Below are 16,194 nucleotides of genomic sequence, written 5' to 3' on the forward strand. Positions count from 1 at the left end.
GGGGAGAATGTCGGGGAGGGGAGGGACTTTTGAAGTGAATAGTAATATAATGATCAAGAAGTGTGAAATGATCCAGGTTCCAGCTAGATGTGTAACCCAGGCATTTAAGTGACTTAACCACAGTGTGCTTCACAACAATCCATGATGCATCTACCTTCAAGGTTTAAGGTATTGTGAGGCTCAAAAGAGGTGACAAACGTGAATCCCCAGATTATATGCTTCCAGAGCACCATGCTCTGATGTTTGTAAATTTAGCACAGATGCAATTTTCCTTCTGCTTGTGGAATTATTTAGCTGATGTCCGTCTCCACTACTAGACCTATCTTGTTCATCCTTCAATTCCTAAAAGTGCATCTCTAAAAGTAGCAGGTCCTTAGAAATATTTGTAAAATGAATGAATCAGAGTACTTTGTAAACAGTAAAGCCATGTACAAGTATGAACATCAGACATCTGAGAAATTCATTAATTCAAAAAATGTTCACTTAACTATGTGCCAGCCACTACTCTAAGGCACTTGGGATGCATTAGTGAACAGAAGAGATCACTACACACATAGAGCTTACATTCTAGTTTGGGAAAACAGGCAATGAAAATATGGGCACAACTCATTTTATTGCACTTCGGTTCACTGCACTTCTCAGATATTGTGTTTTTTACAAATCAATGGTTTATGGCAACACTCGGTGGAGCAAGTCTATCAGTGCCATTTTTCCAATAGCATTTGCTTACTTCGTGTCTGTCACATTTTGGTAAATCTTGCGGTATTTCAAACTTTTTCATTATTATGATATTTGTTATGGCAACCTATGATCAGTGATTTTTAATATTATTTTATGACCCACTGAAGGCTCAGATGATAGCTAGCAACTTTTAGCAATAAAGTATTTTTCAATTAGGCATGTACATCTTTTTTTAGACATAATGTACACTGAATAGACTACAGTATGGTATAAACACAACTTTTATATGCACTGGGAAACTAAAAAATTCATGTGACTCGTTTTACTGCAATATCTGCTTTATTGCAGTGGTCTGAACTGAACCCACAATATCTCTGAGGTATGCCTGTAAACACATTAATTAAGTATATTTGAAGGTGATAAATGATGTGGGGGAAAAAAGCAAGGTATGGGGGGCTGGAAACAACCAGACAGTCCTAAGGTGGGTGCATATGAGAAATAGCCAAGAGGGTCCAGTGGTTAGGACTTGGCGCTTCACTGCCATGGCCCTGGGTTCAATCCCTGGTCAGGGAACTAAGATCCTGCAAGACAGGCGGCGCAGTCAAAAAAAAAAAAAGAGAGAGAGAAACAGGCAAGAAAGAGCTTACTGCACTTAGAACCGAATGAACAAAGCAGGGAGCAGCCAGAGAATACAGGTCTCATAGGGCAATATTTCTCCTTGAATCCTAGTTAACTTTCTAAATAAGCTGATGCAGTGAACAGTGTGGAATTGCCTAAATTTTTTTTTTTAAGCCTTTTATTTATTTATTTATTTATTTTTTTTTTTTTTTGGCCATGCCGCGTGTGGCTTGCAGGATCTTACTTCCCCAACTAGGGATGGAACCTGGGCCCCAGCAGTGAAAGCACCGAGTCCTAACCACTGGACCACCAGGGAATTCCCTGGAATTGCCTAAATTCTTATACCTTACATCAGTAATATAAAAGAGAAGCACATCAGGAAGACATCTCAACAGTTCCCACCCACAGACTGACCTAATCCTGAGGCCATTTTCTTCATTTGGTGGTGGTCTCAAATACTATGGAAATTTTTTAAATGCAAGGTCCCCAGGGTATCCCCAAAAGTGAACCAAGACCTCAACGCTCATAAGCCAGGCACGCCCTTGGCCAGATCTGGTTTCCTGGGACTCAGAACGGGACCAGTCTCCAGATGGTATTTTGGGGGAAGGGTATTAGCTAGACAGCCCCCAAACATTTTAACAATGTGAATTCTCACCAGCTACACAAGTAACCCTCAACCATCAGAAATCTATGGTCCATGTCATTTATGATTGTTTGAGTGCCTCCACTGTAAAAGCTCAGCTACTGCCAACAGTCATAATGCTTCTGATGTCCTGGACACCTGCGATCAGGGACAAACCTTGATGTAAAAGTTTTATTTACTTGGGCCTAAGGGACAAAAAGTCACTTTATAATTATACCAAAACTGTATTCTTATTAGTTAGCCTAGCCTAGAATTTTACAAATTCTCTTAAATATCATATTCCCTAACTTCCTCCTTCTCAAGCTGAAAGAAGAAAAAATTAATTCACTAAAAAGGGAGAAACACAAATTATGACTTCAAATATAAAAAGGGACTGAGTTACAGGAGTGACCTGCTCTGAGAAGCTCCAAGCAATTTGAAGAAATCTTAACAGATGTTACATATTCAATATCAACATTTAATATCAGAGGTAATTATAAAAAGCAAAAGAATATTCAGAATCCTGCATAATTCTCTAATCCGAAATCTCTACTTTCAAAGAGTCTGGAACTTAAAGTAAAATCATCTCTTATGCCCTTTACCCAATTACCCTTCAATGGGCAACAAATATTTCTTAATATTAGAATCAAGAACACTCAGTGTATACCTTGTTGAGTTCTTCTATCCTTCTGATGAGGTACGGATTGCTAGAGGAATTCTCAAAGTAGACATAATCTGTAATTAAAGGAAGTAAAGAGCTTAATCTTTTCAACAGAAAGTTCACATTTGTCAATTTATGACTTTTTATATCAGGTAATTCACATTCAAAATGAAGCATGACTTTTTATATCAGGTAATTCACATTCAAAATGAAGCACGCCCGTGATTCATTTCCTGGTAAAAGCAAACTGAGTAATGCAGCCTTAATATATTATCTTTCTTATGTGCTTACCATTCACAGACCCTTATTTTCCTGGCATTTTCATTTCAATTAATGTTTTATTCAAGTTCTCCTAGACTTCTGTCCCACATGTGTCATTTCTTTAATAATAAACAAAAAGACACCTCTTATCATTGAGTAGTCAGAGCTGACTAAACATGTGTCTTTCATACAATAACTGCTTCCACATCTTTTCACTCCAATCCAATTTGCCCTGGAGTAGGCTTCTCACATAAAACTATTGACCTAAGACAAATTCAGAGCATCTTGAAAGGCTTAGCAGCCCAAAGTACATTTCAATCACCAACTTAAAAAAAAATCAGGTGAGCAGAGCAGAAGCACATTGACAAACTTTTTCACAGCTCTATCCAGGAAGATGAGGAGGCGAAAAAGGAGAGGGGTCACTTTTTGAGAGGCAGAGCTCTGTGGAGGTGATACCAGCCTTTTTAACACCATATTTACCATATTTAATCCAGATCCATTTAGGGTCTCGTTATAAAGCAACTGCTGCAGCCTTTCAACAAAAAGCATATAAATTTTCAAGTGTGGTTTTTCCTCTCATCTAATAGGCTCACTGGAAACTTCCCACTGTGTGTTTAGTTGAGAGGCTGGGCTGCAGTGTTATTGTCTATCTTAGTGGCTCTTTCCCGTCTCCCTTCTGCAAAGTGGCCTCATTTAGCCAGGCCGTTCCCACCACCATCCATCAAGGAGCTCGGCTAATGAGCAGAGAAGAGCCAGTCTCACACACAAACACGTCACTTATCTGAATTATTATTTTACCAGGAAAGAGGGAGGAGGGCGTCGTGAGTAGGGAGAAAGTTTGTTTGACCTTATTTCTCTCTTCTGCAGAAGGCTGGGAAGGAGGCAGACAGCAGAGCAAACGTCCAGGCAAAGCTCCACTCCCCACCCAAGGCTGCGGTGCCCCGGCCCCTCTAAGCCCCATTTCTGGGGGGGGCTGCACAAGAAACGTAAGGGAGAGGGACGAAGAAGAGGTGCAGGGCCCTGTCCCCGCAAACAGGCCTATCCAGCTGTGCCCCTGGCTGGGCCCCCATCGCCCCCACCCACACCCCCAATGAAGGGGAGCAGTAGAGGAGAGATGTCCCTCCACTCTCTCCAAACCCCCAACGCCTAGAAGTCACGCGAGGAAAGACCACCCTCTTAGGGGGCTCGACGGCCCCTGACCCCCATGGGGGTTTCACGGGCTGAGGGGGAGGTGGCGTCTGATAATTCATACCCCCAAGTACAGGCCTGGCCTAAAACCCTGGTTGGGATGCGGGGGTGTGGATGGGCCCCGGTCCCTTGTGGGCCACGGTGGGGGAGGGGAGAGGGGAGGGGGGGCAGCCCCGGCCCCCTCCGCAGGCCCCCAGCCCCATGCGCCCTCAGCCCGGGCGCCCGCGGCTCCCAGCGGTTAGGGTGAACTCGCCCCTACCCCCCACTCCCGGAGCCCGCTCCCAGACGGGCCGGGTCGGGCCGAGCCTTCCTACCTCCGACCCGGTACATGTTGGCCGCCATGTCCGCCCGCCCGCCCGCGGAGCCCGAGCCGAGCCCCGCCCGCTGCCGCCGCCGCCGCCGCCGCCGCCGCCGCCGCCGCCGCCGCCGCCGCCGCCGCCGCCGCCGCCTCAGCCCCGGCCGCCGCCGCCGCCGCCGCCGACGACGCCGCGCCTAGCCGCGGGGGGGAAGGGAGGGAGGGAACAAGGGGAGGGGGAAGTGAAGGGGAGGGGGAAGTGAAGGGGAGGGGACGCAGAGGGGTGGGAGCAGGTGCCCGCCCCCAGCGCCGGGCTAGCGAGGCAGAGTTCCCGGTCACCCGGGAGGCCGGAGCACTTGGGGCCAGCAGGGAATTGGGGAGGGGGGGCGGCTTGGGGGACCTAACTGGAAGTGGAGGGTCCTAGGACAGGGGTCCTGGCCCAAGCCGAGGCCTGCACCCGCAAATGCGGGCCAGGGGCTATCAGAAAATCGGGGTGGCGGCAGGGGCTCAGCCTCTCCGGAGCCCTTATCGTCCCAACCAGCGTACCCCGGCACCTGCCCACCCCGAGACAGGGCTTCCTCCCCGCTTCTGTCCCTGGAGAGCCCCCGTCTGTGTGACCTCGAGCACGTGAGCCCCTGTCTCGGTGCAAACACTTGGATGCAAATAAGTGCTCGCAGCAGGGCGCCTTCCTCGTGGTGATGGTAATGCGGCGGGCCTGGAGCTGGCAGGCCCTGGAGCCAAGAGGACCCCAGGTGCCTGCAGCTTCTCCGGGCAGAGACTTATCTGGGGACAAGGCTAGAAAAACAGGTCCCTTCCAAGTCTACCGTAACTACGTTGTCAGGTCTATCCGCGTTCACCCCAAAACCGGGCTGAATAAAACCTATTTCCCCACACCTGGAGGCCTTGCCTCTAGACAGGCTTGCAGTGCAGCCCGGCTGGGAGAAGAGACCATTAGACGAGGGGGGCTTCCTTTGCCCTTACGGGAACAGGGCCCTACAGTTCATCATCACCACAGCCCCTCAAAAAAGAGATCGTGCCAATCAGCTTACTGTTAATGGACTGTTAACTGGTTATGTACCTAAAGCTTTTAAAGTTATTATTTTCCCATGCGAATTCTCTAGACAACCCCTGTTTTCTCAGCCTTCATACCCTCACAGAAACAAAGAACCAAGTAGAGTTGAATCTGAGCTGGCTCTCCCCCAAAATGAACACAAACAACTTTCTTTAGAGAAGCCAATCCATTCCAAACTACTCCCAGACATTGTTGTAAAATAAACATGAAGATGATCCCTTACTGTTGTAGGTTGTTTGGAGTTCCTGGTGCTTTACAGCTGTGTGTTGTTGACTCTGGGTTTGGGGTCTGTGCAGGGATGGGAAGTGTCCCCAGAAAAGAAGATTGTGTTTTGTTTGTCTGGTGATGGCATTTGTGACGGTCCATTATCACAAATTACTGAGGTGAAAAAAATAATTTTCTACATAGCTGAGGGAAAGTAAAAAATAAAATAAAAAATAAAGCACCTTTGCCTGAATTACCTTGATTGACTGTGTGACCCAAGTTTCTTTAAGTATAAAATGGGGGCACACTAATTCCACTTCACAGATGGGGTAAGGATCAGTTGTGATATCTTAAAATGCTTTGTAAACCAGCATAGAGCACTATGCAAATACAGGTGTCTGTTGCTTTTTTTTACCTCAAGAAAGTTTCACATTCCCAAAGGTTTTATGCCATGAGTCAAATTGTGATCCTGCATCAGCTCTTTTGACCTAGAGAAAAAAGCAGAAGTGTTTTGTTATGCACACTGCATAACTGTTATTTCTCATAACCCTTTTACTGGAGATCCCACAGAAAACATATTGTGACGTATCTGACATCACTCTCTCCGTTTCTGAGCTGACACATAAATAGGTTGAATAATTTAGCTGGAGTCAAACCATAAACTGGCAGCAGTATTGGGATAATTCAGCCCTTTCCTTTGGCCTAGAAATCTCTAAACCAGGAAGAATTTCTGCAAGTGAAAAGGCCACCTGGAAACCATAAACTGCAAAGGAATAATAGATCGCAAGCTCTACTAAAGGGTTTTCCCATTATTTTTGAATAAATGAGCAATTTCTCCCCTTCAAAATATTTCTCTGTTTCTGTTAGTTCCTTGTCTCATTTCCACAGTTTTGTGCACCTTACCAGGTATTAACCACAATAAATGGGCAAAAGTGCCAAGAGAACTCCCTCCATCCGTACCTATCTCCTCCCCTTAGGAACAACCTTATCCAGAAGCCCCAACCCCACGCCCCCATGAAAGGGCTCAGAGTTTGGGGGGCAGGGGATGAGTAGTAGGAGGTAATGATGGTGGCAGAACCCAGGCTCTGCCTTCCTCTAGATTCTGTGTATTTTTTTTTTAATTTATTTATTTATTTTGGGCTGCTTGGGTCTTTGTTGTTGTGTGTGGGCTTTCTCTAGTTGTGGCGAGCGGGGGCTATTCTTCGTTGTGGTGAGCAGGCCTCTCATTGCGGTGGCTTCTCATGTTGCGGAAGCACTGGCTCTAGAGCTCAGGCTCAGTAGTTGTGGCACACAGGCTCAGTAGTTGTGGTGCACGGGCTTAGTTGCTCTGCAGCATGTGGGATCTTACCAGACCAGGGCTCAAACCCGTGTCCCCTGCATTGGCAGGCGGATTCTTTTTATTTATTTTTTATAAATGTATTTATGTATTTATTTTTAGCTGCATTGGGTCTTCATTGCTGTGCGTGGTCTTTCTCTAGTGGAGGCGAGCAGGGGCTACTCTTCGTTATGGCGCGCGGGCTTCTTGTTTTGGTGGCTTCTCTTGTTGTAGAGCACGGTCTCTAGGTGCGTGGGCTTCAGTAGTTGTGGCATGCAGGCTCAGTAGTTGTGGCTCATGGGCTCTAGAGCGCAGGCTCAGTAGTTGTGGCGCATGAGCTTAGCTGCTCTGCAGCATGTGGGATCTTCCCGGACCAGGGCTCGAACCTGTGTCCCCTGCACTGGCAGGTGGGTTCTTAACCACTGTGCCACCAGGGAAGCCCAGATTCTGTGTGTTTAACCTCTTTCATCTCCAGATCCTGGACCAGTGTCTTCTACATAATAGGTGCTCAATATCTGAAAGAATAAGTGCCCGTGAATGATAGGCTCAACATAAAGAACCAGATGCAGAGTTGAATGCAGGGACTTTTGTCTATGAAACTTTTATACCTCCTAATATCAAAGAGGTGTGCACATAAGAGAGTTCAGCAAATGTCTCTAGATTGGAGAAAAAAAAAAAAACATACAAAGAAGGGTGGAAAAGCCTGTGCCTTCAAAGAAAGCAAAGGCACTTCTACCTCCTCAGGCTGCATGGCTCAGATCACAAACTTGTCATCAATCAGCCCAAACTTCACTCCTAGTTTGACTGTTCAGCTTTAACACCTTGAGCAAGTTGCTTAACCCCTCAGATCCTCAAATTCTACAAATCATGACTAGTGATTGACACCTATGGTGAATGCTTATGCTAAAAAGTGAAATATATAATGTGTTGGGCACATGTTAAGCTTCATACTTATATGTCATTTCTCTCTATTCCAGCCATCCTCATTACTAAGAAAGAGGGGTCTCTCAGATCATGCCAGAAACCCCAGGGAAAATCCAGCCTCCGCAAGGGTAAAATTTCCTGGCATGGCTGTTGTGATTAAAGAACCACGATAAGGGATTGCCAAAAGGCCCAGAATCTTCCCTGTGCAGTCCCCAGCATCCCGCAGCTTAGCTGAAAAAAAGTGGATGCCGCAAGAAAGCTATAGATAAGACAGAGGGTTGGTTTTTGTCTCAACATCAGGATGGAATTTTTATACATGCAAAAAAAATAAGGGCTGGCCAGAGTCTGGGAACTTTCTGATATTGAACTCAAGAAAGGAGCCTGGGGGTCTAGAATGTAATTAATCTGAAACCAGATGCCAGTCTTCAGATAAGTACCATATCTTGTCCTTCGTGTTTTCTTTGATTTCTCTCTCTTTCTCTTTCCCTTTTCTTTCATTAACTTATGTGTTATTTAGTAAAAATTCCTTTGGAAAAAGGCCAGTCTCTCTCAGCTATTCCAAGGTGGTCCTGGGTTTTACAAGCAGATGACTGTATTCCAGGAGAAAGCAAGAATCAAAGCAATGGAGCCCCTAAGGGAAAGGAAACCAGAGTTGGAGTTTCCTAGCTTCTTTAGCCATGGAGCTTCTCCTTCCATTGATCCCCTGTGCTAAAAACATGAAACCCAGGACCAGTCCCAGATCTTGATTTTTGGAAGTGTGTGTTTTAGGATTCCATGGTTCTCTCATGCCCTCAAAGAGGAGTTAGCTCAGCCATTTGGTTGCATCCACAAGGAGGTTCCTTCTCTAGCGACAACATTGCCTCCAGATACTGGAAAAGGGACTGGAAATCACAACGTAGACAGGGATGAGCCCCTGGAAGGGTAACCTAATTGACGTAAGTGCTTTTTTTTTTTTTAATCTATAAAGTGCTGGAGTGCTGTGGATTTGAATTGGCGATGATGACAGCACAGGGTGTGGGGTCAGGAAATAGAATCCTAAAAGGCAATGGGAAGTGTTGAAGGGATACAACAGGGAGTGTTTGTAGGAATGACTCAGATAGCAGCAAAGAGAGTGGATTGGAGAGGCTGGAGAGTCGAGGCTGTGAGATCAGTCGGCAGGTTGGTGCAAAGGGATGATGACCTAGAGTAGAGGCAGTGGGATATGAGAGATGTAGATGGGTTTGAGAGAGACTTAGGGGGTGGGAGCTACAGAATCTGGTGCCTTTGGGGAGGTTTGGAGTAAAAGGGTAGCATCTGGTTATCAGCAAGTGGGTGGAGAGAGGTGTGATTCAGTGAGTAGAAAGTACAGGAGGGGAGGCAAGTTGGGGGGAAGAGGGGTGGTTGACAGGTTCAGTTTTAGACAAGTTGTGTGCAAGGTGCCTTTTGAGGGACTTCCCTGACAGTTCAGTGGTTAAGACTCCACACTTCCAACGTGCTTCCAATGCAGGGGGCATGGGTTTGATCCCTGGTCGGGGAACTAAGAACCCACATGCCGTGCGGCACAGCCAAAAAAAAAGAGGTGCCTTTGGAAACATGCAGGTATGTTTCCTTGTTAAGAATGAGGTGGATGAACAGACCTGGAGTTTGAGAGATCTGGGCTAGAAATACCCTCTTCTGTGTCACCATCAGCTCAGAGCCAGGTCTGTCTTGTCTGAGGAGTAAACCAAACCCTGCCCCCAGGGGAAGAAGCAGGTTCCCTGAGTCCTTCAGCTTGGGAGAAAACAGGTTTAGCCGGTCTAGGTCCAGGAGATCAGGGTCCAGGTCCAAATGTGCAAACAGGCAGGGCACGGGCAAAGAGCCACGCAAGTCACTGACCAAGACAGATGGTGAAGACAAGGGGGAATGCCCAGGGCTGACCTCTCCCACAGGCAAAATTCTCAGCTGGAGAAAGAGAGTTCTGCTCCCAGGATGAAAAAAGCAGCTGGGGTGGGAGGGTGGGAGTCGGGGATGAAAAGAACAGGAAGAGAAGGGAAGGGACACAGCCTAAAAAAGCAAATCTGCCTATTTCCTAACTTAACCCTCTTGCCTCTAAGATGGTATAGTGGGTTGAATGGTGGTCCCCCAAAATATATGTCCACCTGGAATCTGTGAATGTGACCTTATTTAGAAAAAAGGTATTTGCAGATGAAATTAATGATCTGGAGGTAAGATCATCCTGAATTAGGGTTGGCCCTATATCCAATGACAAGTGTCCTTGTGTGAAACAGAAGAAGAGAGGACACAGAGTGAAGAGGAGAAGGCATGTGAAGGTAGAGGCAAAGACTGGTGTTATGAGCTATAAGCCAAGGCAATGCCAAAGACTGCCAGCAACCAACAGATATTGGGGGAGAGGCATGGAATAGATTCTCCGTCAAAGCCCCCAGAAGGAACTAAGTTTGCTGGCACCTTCATTTCTGGCTTCTGTCCTTCAGAACCATGAGGGAATAAATATCTGTTGTTTGAAGCCACCCAAGTTGTGGTAATTTGTTATGGCAGCCCTAGGAAACTCATACAGATGGTAACCACCCCTTGATTTTAAGTAAACATAGATTCAGCCAGAAAACACTGAGCACTATATACAGAGACTTAGGGACATGGAAGCCGAATAAAAGAGAGATATATAGAGAGAAGAGGGCCCAGCACCACTCCACTTAAGTCCTGCTCAGATCCTTTAGACAGAGCTCAATTTATCTCATATTGGTTTGTCTCTCCTTCTGGCTGACATGGTTGGCTTAGTAGTGCTAAGAGAAAAGAACACCCAGTTGCAATGCCCCTCAGCTAAGTGCCAGTGGAAGCATCCCCCAATCTTTTTCTTCCCCAGCACACCTGTGAGCTATCACACATTCCCATGAGCAACAGCAGATTACCAATAAGGTAATGCACCTTTTAACCCCTTAATTGTGTTTCTTTGTCAGGAAGCACTCTGGCTCCTCAGATCCCAATCAATGCTTCTATGGTGGGGAGTAGGGTGGAGGCTACCAAGAATATGTCTCGTCTACAAAAATGCCCTTTTCATTCAACAAATAGATAATGAGTGCTGTTAAAGGCATTGAGGATACACCAGTGAACAAGATAGACAAAGCACCTGTCTCCCTGGAGCTTATATTCTAGTGGAGAAGACAGAGAATGACCAAGTAAATCAATCAATAGATATGCTAGTATACGATGGTAAAGGTTCTACAGAAAGTAAATCTGGATAAAGAAACAAAAAGTTATGGTGGTGGTCAGGGAAGGCCTCTTGGATGTAAGAACTCAAAAGAGACCTAATGATAGGATGAAGTGAACCACTGGGACACGTGGGGAGCAACATGCCAGGACAAAGGAACAGCAAGTGCCAATTCCCCAAATCAAGACTCAGCCTGACCTGATCGTGACCTAGGAAGACCAGTGTGGGTAGGAGATGAGATCAGGGAAGTGAGCAGGGTCCAATCATGTAGGGCCTAGGAGGCCATGGTAAAGTGTTTGAATTTTGGTCTAAGTATAATGGAAAGGTTTTTAACACAGGAATAACAGGGATCTGATTTATGTTTTAAAAAGATCACCTGGAATATGAAGAACACAAAGTAGAAAGGGGCCAGTCTTGACTTCCAATTCAAAAAAGCATGACTGGGGACTTCCATGATGGTCCAGTGGTTAAGACTCTGTGCTTCCACTGCAGGGGGCTCGGGTTGATCCCTGGTCAGGGAACTAAGCTCCCTTGGCCAAAAAAACAAAAAAGCATGACTGTGTTCTCTGGAGGCATCAAACCTCCTCTGGGCACTAGGAATTCAAAACTCACCAATCCAAAGTTTATGTGATGGAAAACCAAAACTCCTCCTGTGTTTCATTTGACATAATAGCGAGAGAGACCCCTTCCAGCTCAAACTGTGGTACTGAGACCTGTACGTAATGGCAACATACACTGGCTACCTTTTTAAATCCTATACCAAATCATGTTGGACAACATCTAGTCATGTAGGCTGTAGTTAGTTCCCCTTACACCCAATACTGTCACTGAGTTTTTCCTAGGCCATTCACCTTTCTTTCAGCTGAACTACATCTTGGTCATGGGGAACATGGTAAGACCAGTGAATTCCATGAATATGAGCCACTTACTGCATTTTTTCATGTTAAATAAAGTGTCTTGGTTATAAGTCATGCTACATATATCATGACCTGAAATAAAGCCTCCTGAAAAGTTCACACAAAAAAATAAACCCCAAAGACACCAAAAGTCACTTGGGCTGCTGTACAGAGGATGGACTGAGGGGAATGGAAACACAGAGGCTTGTTAGGAGGCTAACTAACATACTTCGAGAGAGAGGTAACAAAGGCTTGGAATAGAATGATAGCCGTCGTGGCTAATAAAGATATATTTTTGAGATAGAGCCAATAGCCCTGGCTGAAGGGTTGGATGTAGGAGACGAGAGGGCAAAATCCAGGAACATTAGTACTTTCAGATGCTTGTAGATATCTGTTTGGAATAGACAACTGGTTCTGGGCTCTGGAGCTCAGCAGAGAGGCCCAGGCTAAAAATGCAGATCTGGGAGTCACCACTATGTAGAAAGTCTGTGAAGCTGGGGACTGGTCAGATCACGTGGGAGAGAGTATAGATGGCAAAGAGCACAGAAGCCTGAGCCCTGGGGCAAGCCAGCATTCAGGGCAGAGGTCAGTTCTGCACCCTGGCTGCACCAAGGAAACTGCTAGTATAATACCCAGGCCCCACCCCCAGAGATCCTGATTTAATTAGTTTGCAGTGGACCATGATGTTCAGTTAAGAGAAAAAAATCCTCAGGTGATTTTTTTAATAAATTTATTTTATTTTATTTATTTTTTATTTTTGGCTGTGTTGGGTCTTCGTTGCTGCGCGCGGGCTTTCTCTAATTGCGGCGAGCAGGGGCTACTCTTCATTGTGGTGCACGGGGCTTCTCATTGCGGTGGCTTCTCTTGTTGCAGAGCGTGGGCTCTAGGCGCACGGGCTTCAGTAGTTGTGGCACATGGGCTCAGTAGTTGTGGCTCGTGGGCTCCAGAGCGCAGGCTCAGTAGTTGTGGCGCACGGGCTTAGTTGCTCTGTGGCATGTGGGATCTTCCCGGCCCAGGGCTCGAACCTGTGTCCCCTGCATTGGCAGGCGGATTCTTAACCACTGCACCACCAGGGAAGTCCCTCCTCAAGTGATTTTAATGGGCAGCCAAGACTGAGAACTATTCAAGTAGTGATCAGGAGAGGAGAGCCGCAAAGGGGGACTGAGGGAGCAATGAGGGAGCTAGGAAAAAAGCCTGAGGAGTACAGGTTCCAGGAGCCATGTGACAAAAGGAGGGGCCCAATTGTGATAAACCAGAGCAACCAATCGACCACTGGATTTGGCAAGATGGTGGTCTTCAGAGACCGACTCCCCTGCCATCTTTTCTTTTGGTGGTTTCTGACTGTCCAAATCCTAGGCAGCTGGAAAAAAATTGGTAGGGTTCTGGCCTTAGACATTCTGCAGTGTAGATGACTCCAAAAGCACAGAGGGGGCCTTACAGCCCCCCCCCCAGACTGAGGGATGGAGACTAGAATTTGCTCCTTTCATCAGCTCCTTTTATCTTTATCCATAGGTTTGTAGCTGCTGCCCTTTCTAAAAGAGACTGAGGGAAGTTATCTGCATCTTAATTTCAAAAAGGACGGAAAATGTTGGAGGGCTCAAAGCAAAACTTTGAACTCTCGGATAAATAAATCGTTGTTTATGTTTCCTTTTATTTCTGCGAAGTTTTGGAGGAAAAAACATGAGTAGTACAGAGCTGCCCCAAGGAGCTTCTTTTACAAAGCCAGGACAGGACCATATTATTAGTGGCAACTGACGCGATGTTTCCCGTTTAATTGCCCAGATCAGAGCGCTGAGGACCTGGCGCCAAAGAAAGGGCACCTGGAGGCAGTATAAGCTTTTTGAGGTTTTGGTAAAGGATGCCCAGGACCCATCCAGCCAAATCCTATCATTGGTTGTTTTCTGTAAGAGGGGACTAAGTGTCCATCTTCTGGAAGCCCTGACTCCCCTCCGCCCCCGACAGGCTTCTGGTTTAGTGGGTGAAATTTAGACTGTGTTCGTGGAATAGAGGGTGGAGCCCACGTTAGGAGCCAGAATTCTGGAAGCGGAGGGAAGAGGGAAGGCTCCAGCATTTCACGGAGTCTCCTTCCTGTGCCCTTGAACCTGGCTGCTTCCTCACGTCAGGTGTCCCCGGTCTCTGCTCCACACTCACACAGAACCTATGTTGGACCCTTTCTAGGGGTGGCCTGAAGTCTCTCACCAGGTCAGAGCAACTTCAAAGGCAGAGTCTGAAGACTCTGTGACCTTGGTGTTCCCACCTCTTCCTCCCACTCTCCCCACCAACACACACCCCCTCGCACCTCCACAAGGCCCCTCAGATCTGGGCTGGAGTGGGGACTGCTTGCCTGTCACAATCACTGCCTCCAGGAGAAGATTTGAGGTGAAGATTTCAAAGCTCCACTGACTTCTGCATGGTAGCCCAGCTTCTCCCAAAGCAGCTGCAGCAGAGGGCAGGCCCTGAGACTTGAGGGATGGAGCGACTCCCAGCCAGTGGCATGTTACTGGGATCTGATGCATTATTTATGATGCTGGTGTCAGCGTGGCTCCCAGGCACCAGGGGAAATGGAAAAGGCACTTGGGCCTGTGCTGATTAAACTAAATATTTAAACAGGAATCAGGAATTGAGGCAAAATCCATTTTTCTTCAGTAAAGCAAAGAGCACCACAAATGATTTCAAGGCTGAGGACTTTATAAACACCATGCAGATCATAGGGGAAGGTTGGGTGCCCCTGGTTCATGGCTTTCCTCCGCCGTCAGATCCCAGTTCCCTCTCCAGGGCAGATCTAAAGGGTTTGCAGGGAACTTCGGAGTCGAGAGGGAAAGGGGAGTTGGAGGAGCAGAGGAATTCCCACCAGAGCCAATGTGGGAATGAAATTAGGAGACACCAGAACAAACTCCGTCTGGATTCATGACTCTGCGTCATACCCTTTTGCACCATTCCTGTCTCGCGATATCTGTTCTTCCCGGTCTGGAGCGATCTGTGCTACAGCATCTGCCCACGTGATCGCACTTACCTTTTGATTAGCTGGAAGGAGGATGACGGGATGTTGGGCAAACATGGACCAACCCTCTTGTCTTGATTCTTATTATTCCACCTGAGACAGGTCCCAATTAGGAAGCCAACCTCCACCCGCTGCACACAAACACAGAGGAAACCGTACACAGAGAAGACACAGGGGAACAGGGCCCTCTATTTACAATATCCAGAAATCTCCAGATATGAGGAAAGAAGGATCTCAAAAGGTGATTTCCTGGTGGAAAGAAACAGTTGTCATTTGGCCTGGCTTCTCCCGCTGTGTTTTTTCCTCCCGGGGGTTTCCCTCACTTGTATTTCTACAGCAGTCACCATTCCTGGTTCCCAGGGACGTGCTTTTTCTCAGTCCCTGCATGAACAAACACCCTTACCCTCCTTTCCTCTAAAGATAGCGGAGACGGCTGACATTTTCAAAATTAACTTTTATAAGAACTTAGGCAAGAAAAGGAAGTAATTGCAGGAAGTACAAATGCAGAAGTTCAGTTCAAAGTTTATTGAGATTGTGTGTTTAGTCGATGTGCTGTACTCTGGGTTACCTTGATAGATGAAAATAGATTTCTGATCCTCAAGGAGTTCACTGTCTGATGGAAGAGGCAGGCAATTCGTATATGAGGAGTTACAATCTAATAAAATAAAAGCTATAATTGCTCAGAATTGGTAGCAATTAGTATGGCCTGCTGCAGGGGCAGGGCTGGTCAGAGAAGGCTTTGAGAGAAGGTGATATTTTGATCTGGACCATCAATTAAAATAAAAACTTTGCATGGTAAAGAGTCAAAAAGGACATTCCAGACAGAGGGAAGAGCATATAGGAAGTACATGCATGACATATGAGAACCAACAAGAAACTTGGTTCAAAGCCAGATTGTAAAGGCCTTAAATGCCAGGCTAAGGAGTTTGACCTAATCCTATAGGGCCTAGAGGCCATGGGGAGCTAACACTGTTATATTTGTATTACGTAAGAAGGATAGCAGTGGTTAAAATTTAATAAATTGGCATTTTATTTTTTGGCCACATTTTGGGGCTTGCGGGATCTTAGTTCCCCGACCAGGGATCGAACCTGTGCCCCCTGCAGTGGACATACAGAGTCCTAACCACTGGACGGCCAGGGAATTCCCCATAAATTGGCCTTTTAGTTTTTCTAAATAAAATGTGAGTTCGGTTAGTATAAATACATAAAATTTCTGGGTCTGCAGAGCTGACAATAGAGCATAGGCAGCCGTGCTCCCTGTAAGACTTATCT

The 16,194-nt window shown here is 46.5% G+C and overlaps 1 protein-coding gene and 1 long non-coding RNA gene across 6 annotated transcripts in view; one reads left to right on the forward strand and one right to left on the reverse strand.

The window, feature by feature from the left end:
* MTA3 (metastasis associated 1 family member 3) overlaps nt 1–4,499 on the reverse strand; it is a 158,298-nt gene extending 153,799 nt beyond the window's left edge. For 2 of the 5 annotated variants that reach the window (XR_014254271.1, XM_082427753.1), the window contains exons 1-2: nt 4,346–4,499; nt 2,589–2,656 (exon numbers count right to left, since the gene is read on the reverse strand). Coding sequence is in view for 4 of the 5 variants with exons in the window: in XM_082427753.1 (XP_082283879.1) it covers nt 2,589–2,656; nt 4,346–4,373 (96 nt within the window). In the remaining variant the exon portion in view is untranslated. The remainder of the gene's footprint in view (nt 1–2,588; nt 2,657–4,345) is intronic. The other 3 variants (XM_082427752.1, XM_082427751.1, XM_082427754.1) reach the window with 2 other exon arrangements.
* A 315-nt stretch (nt 4,500–4,814) lies between these two features.
* Nucleotides 4,815–13,574, forward strand: LOC309644291. Its single transcript, XR_014254355.1, has 2 exons — nt 4,815–8,999; nt 13,434–13,574. It is a non-coding gene; the product is annotated as an uncharacterized lncRNA (long non-coding RNA).
* The last annotated feature ends 2,620 nt before the right edge of the window (nt 13,575–16,194 follow it).

The sequence above is a fragment of the Balaenoptera physalus genome (assembly GCF_965194825.1).
Source record: "Balaenoptera physalus genome assembly, chromosome: 15".
Classification (NCBI taxonomy): domain Eukaryota; kingdom Metazoa; phylum Chordata; class Mammalia; order Artiodactyla; family Balaenopteridae; genus Balaenoptera; species Balaenoptera physalus.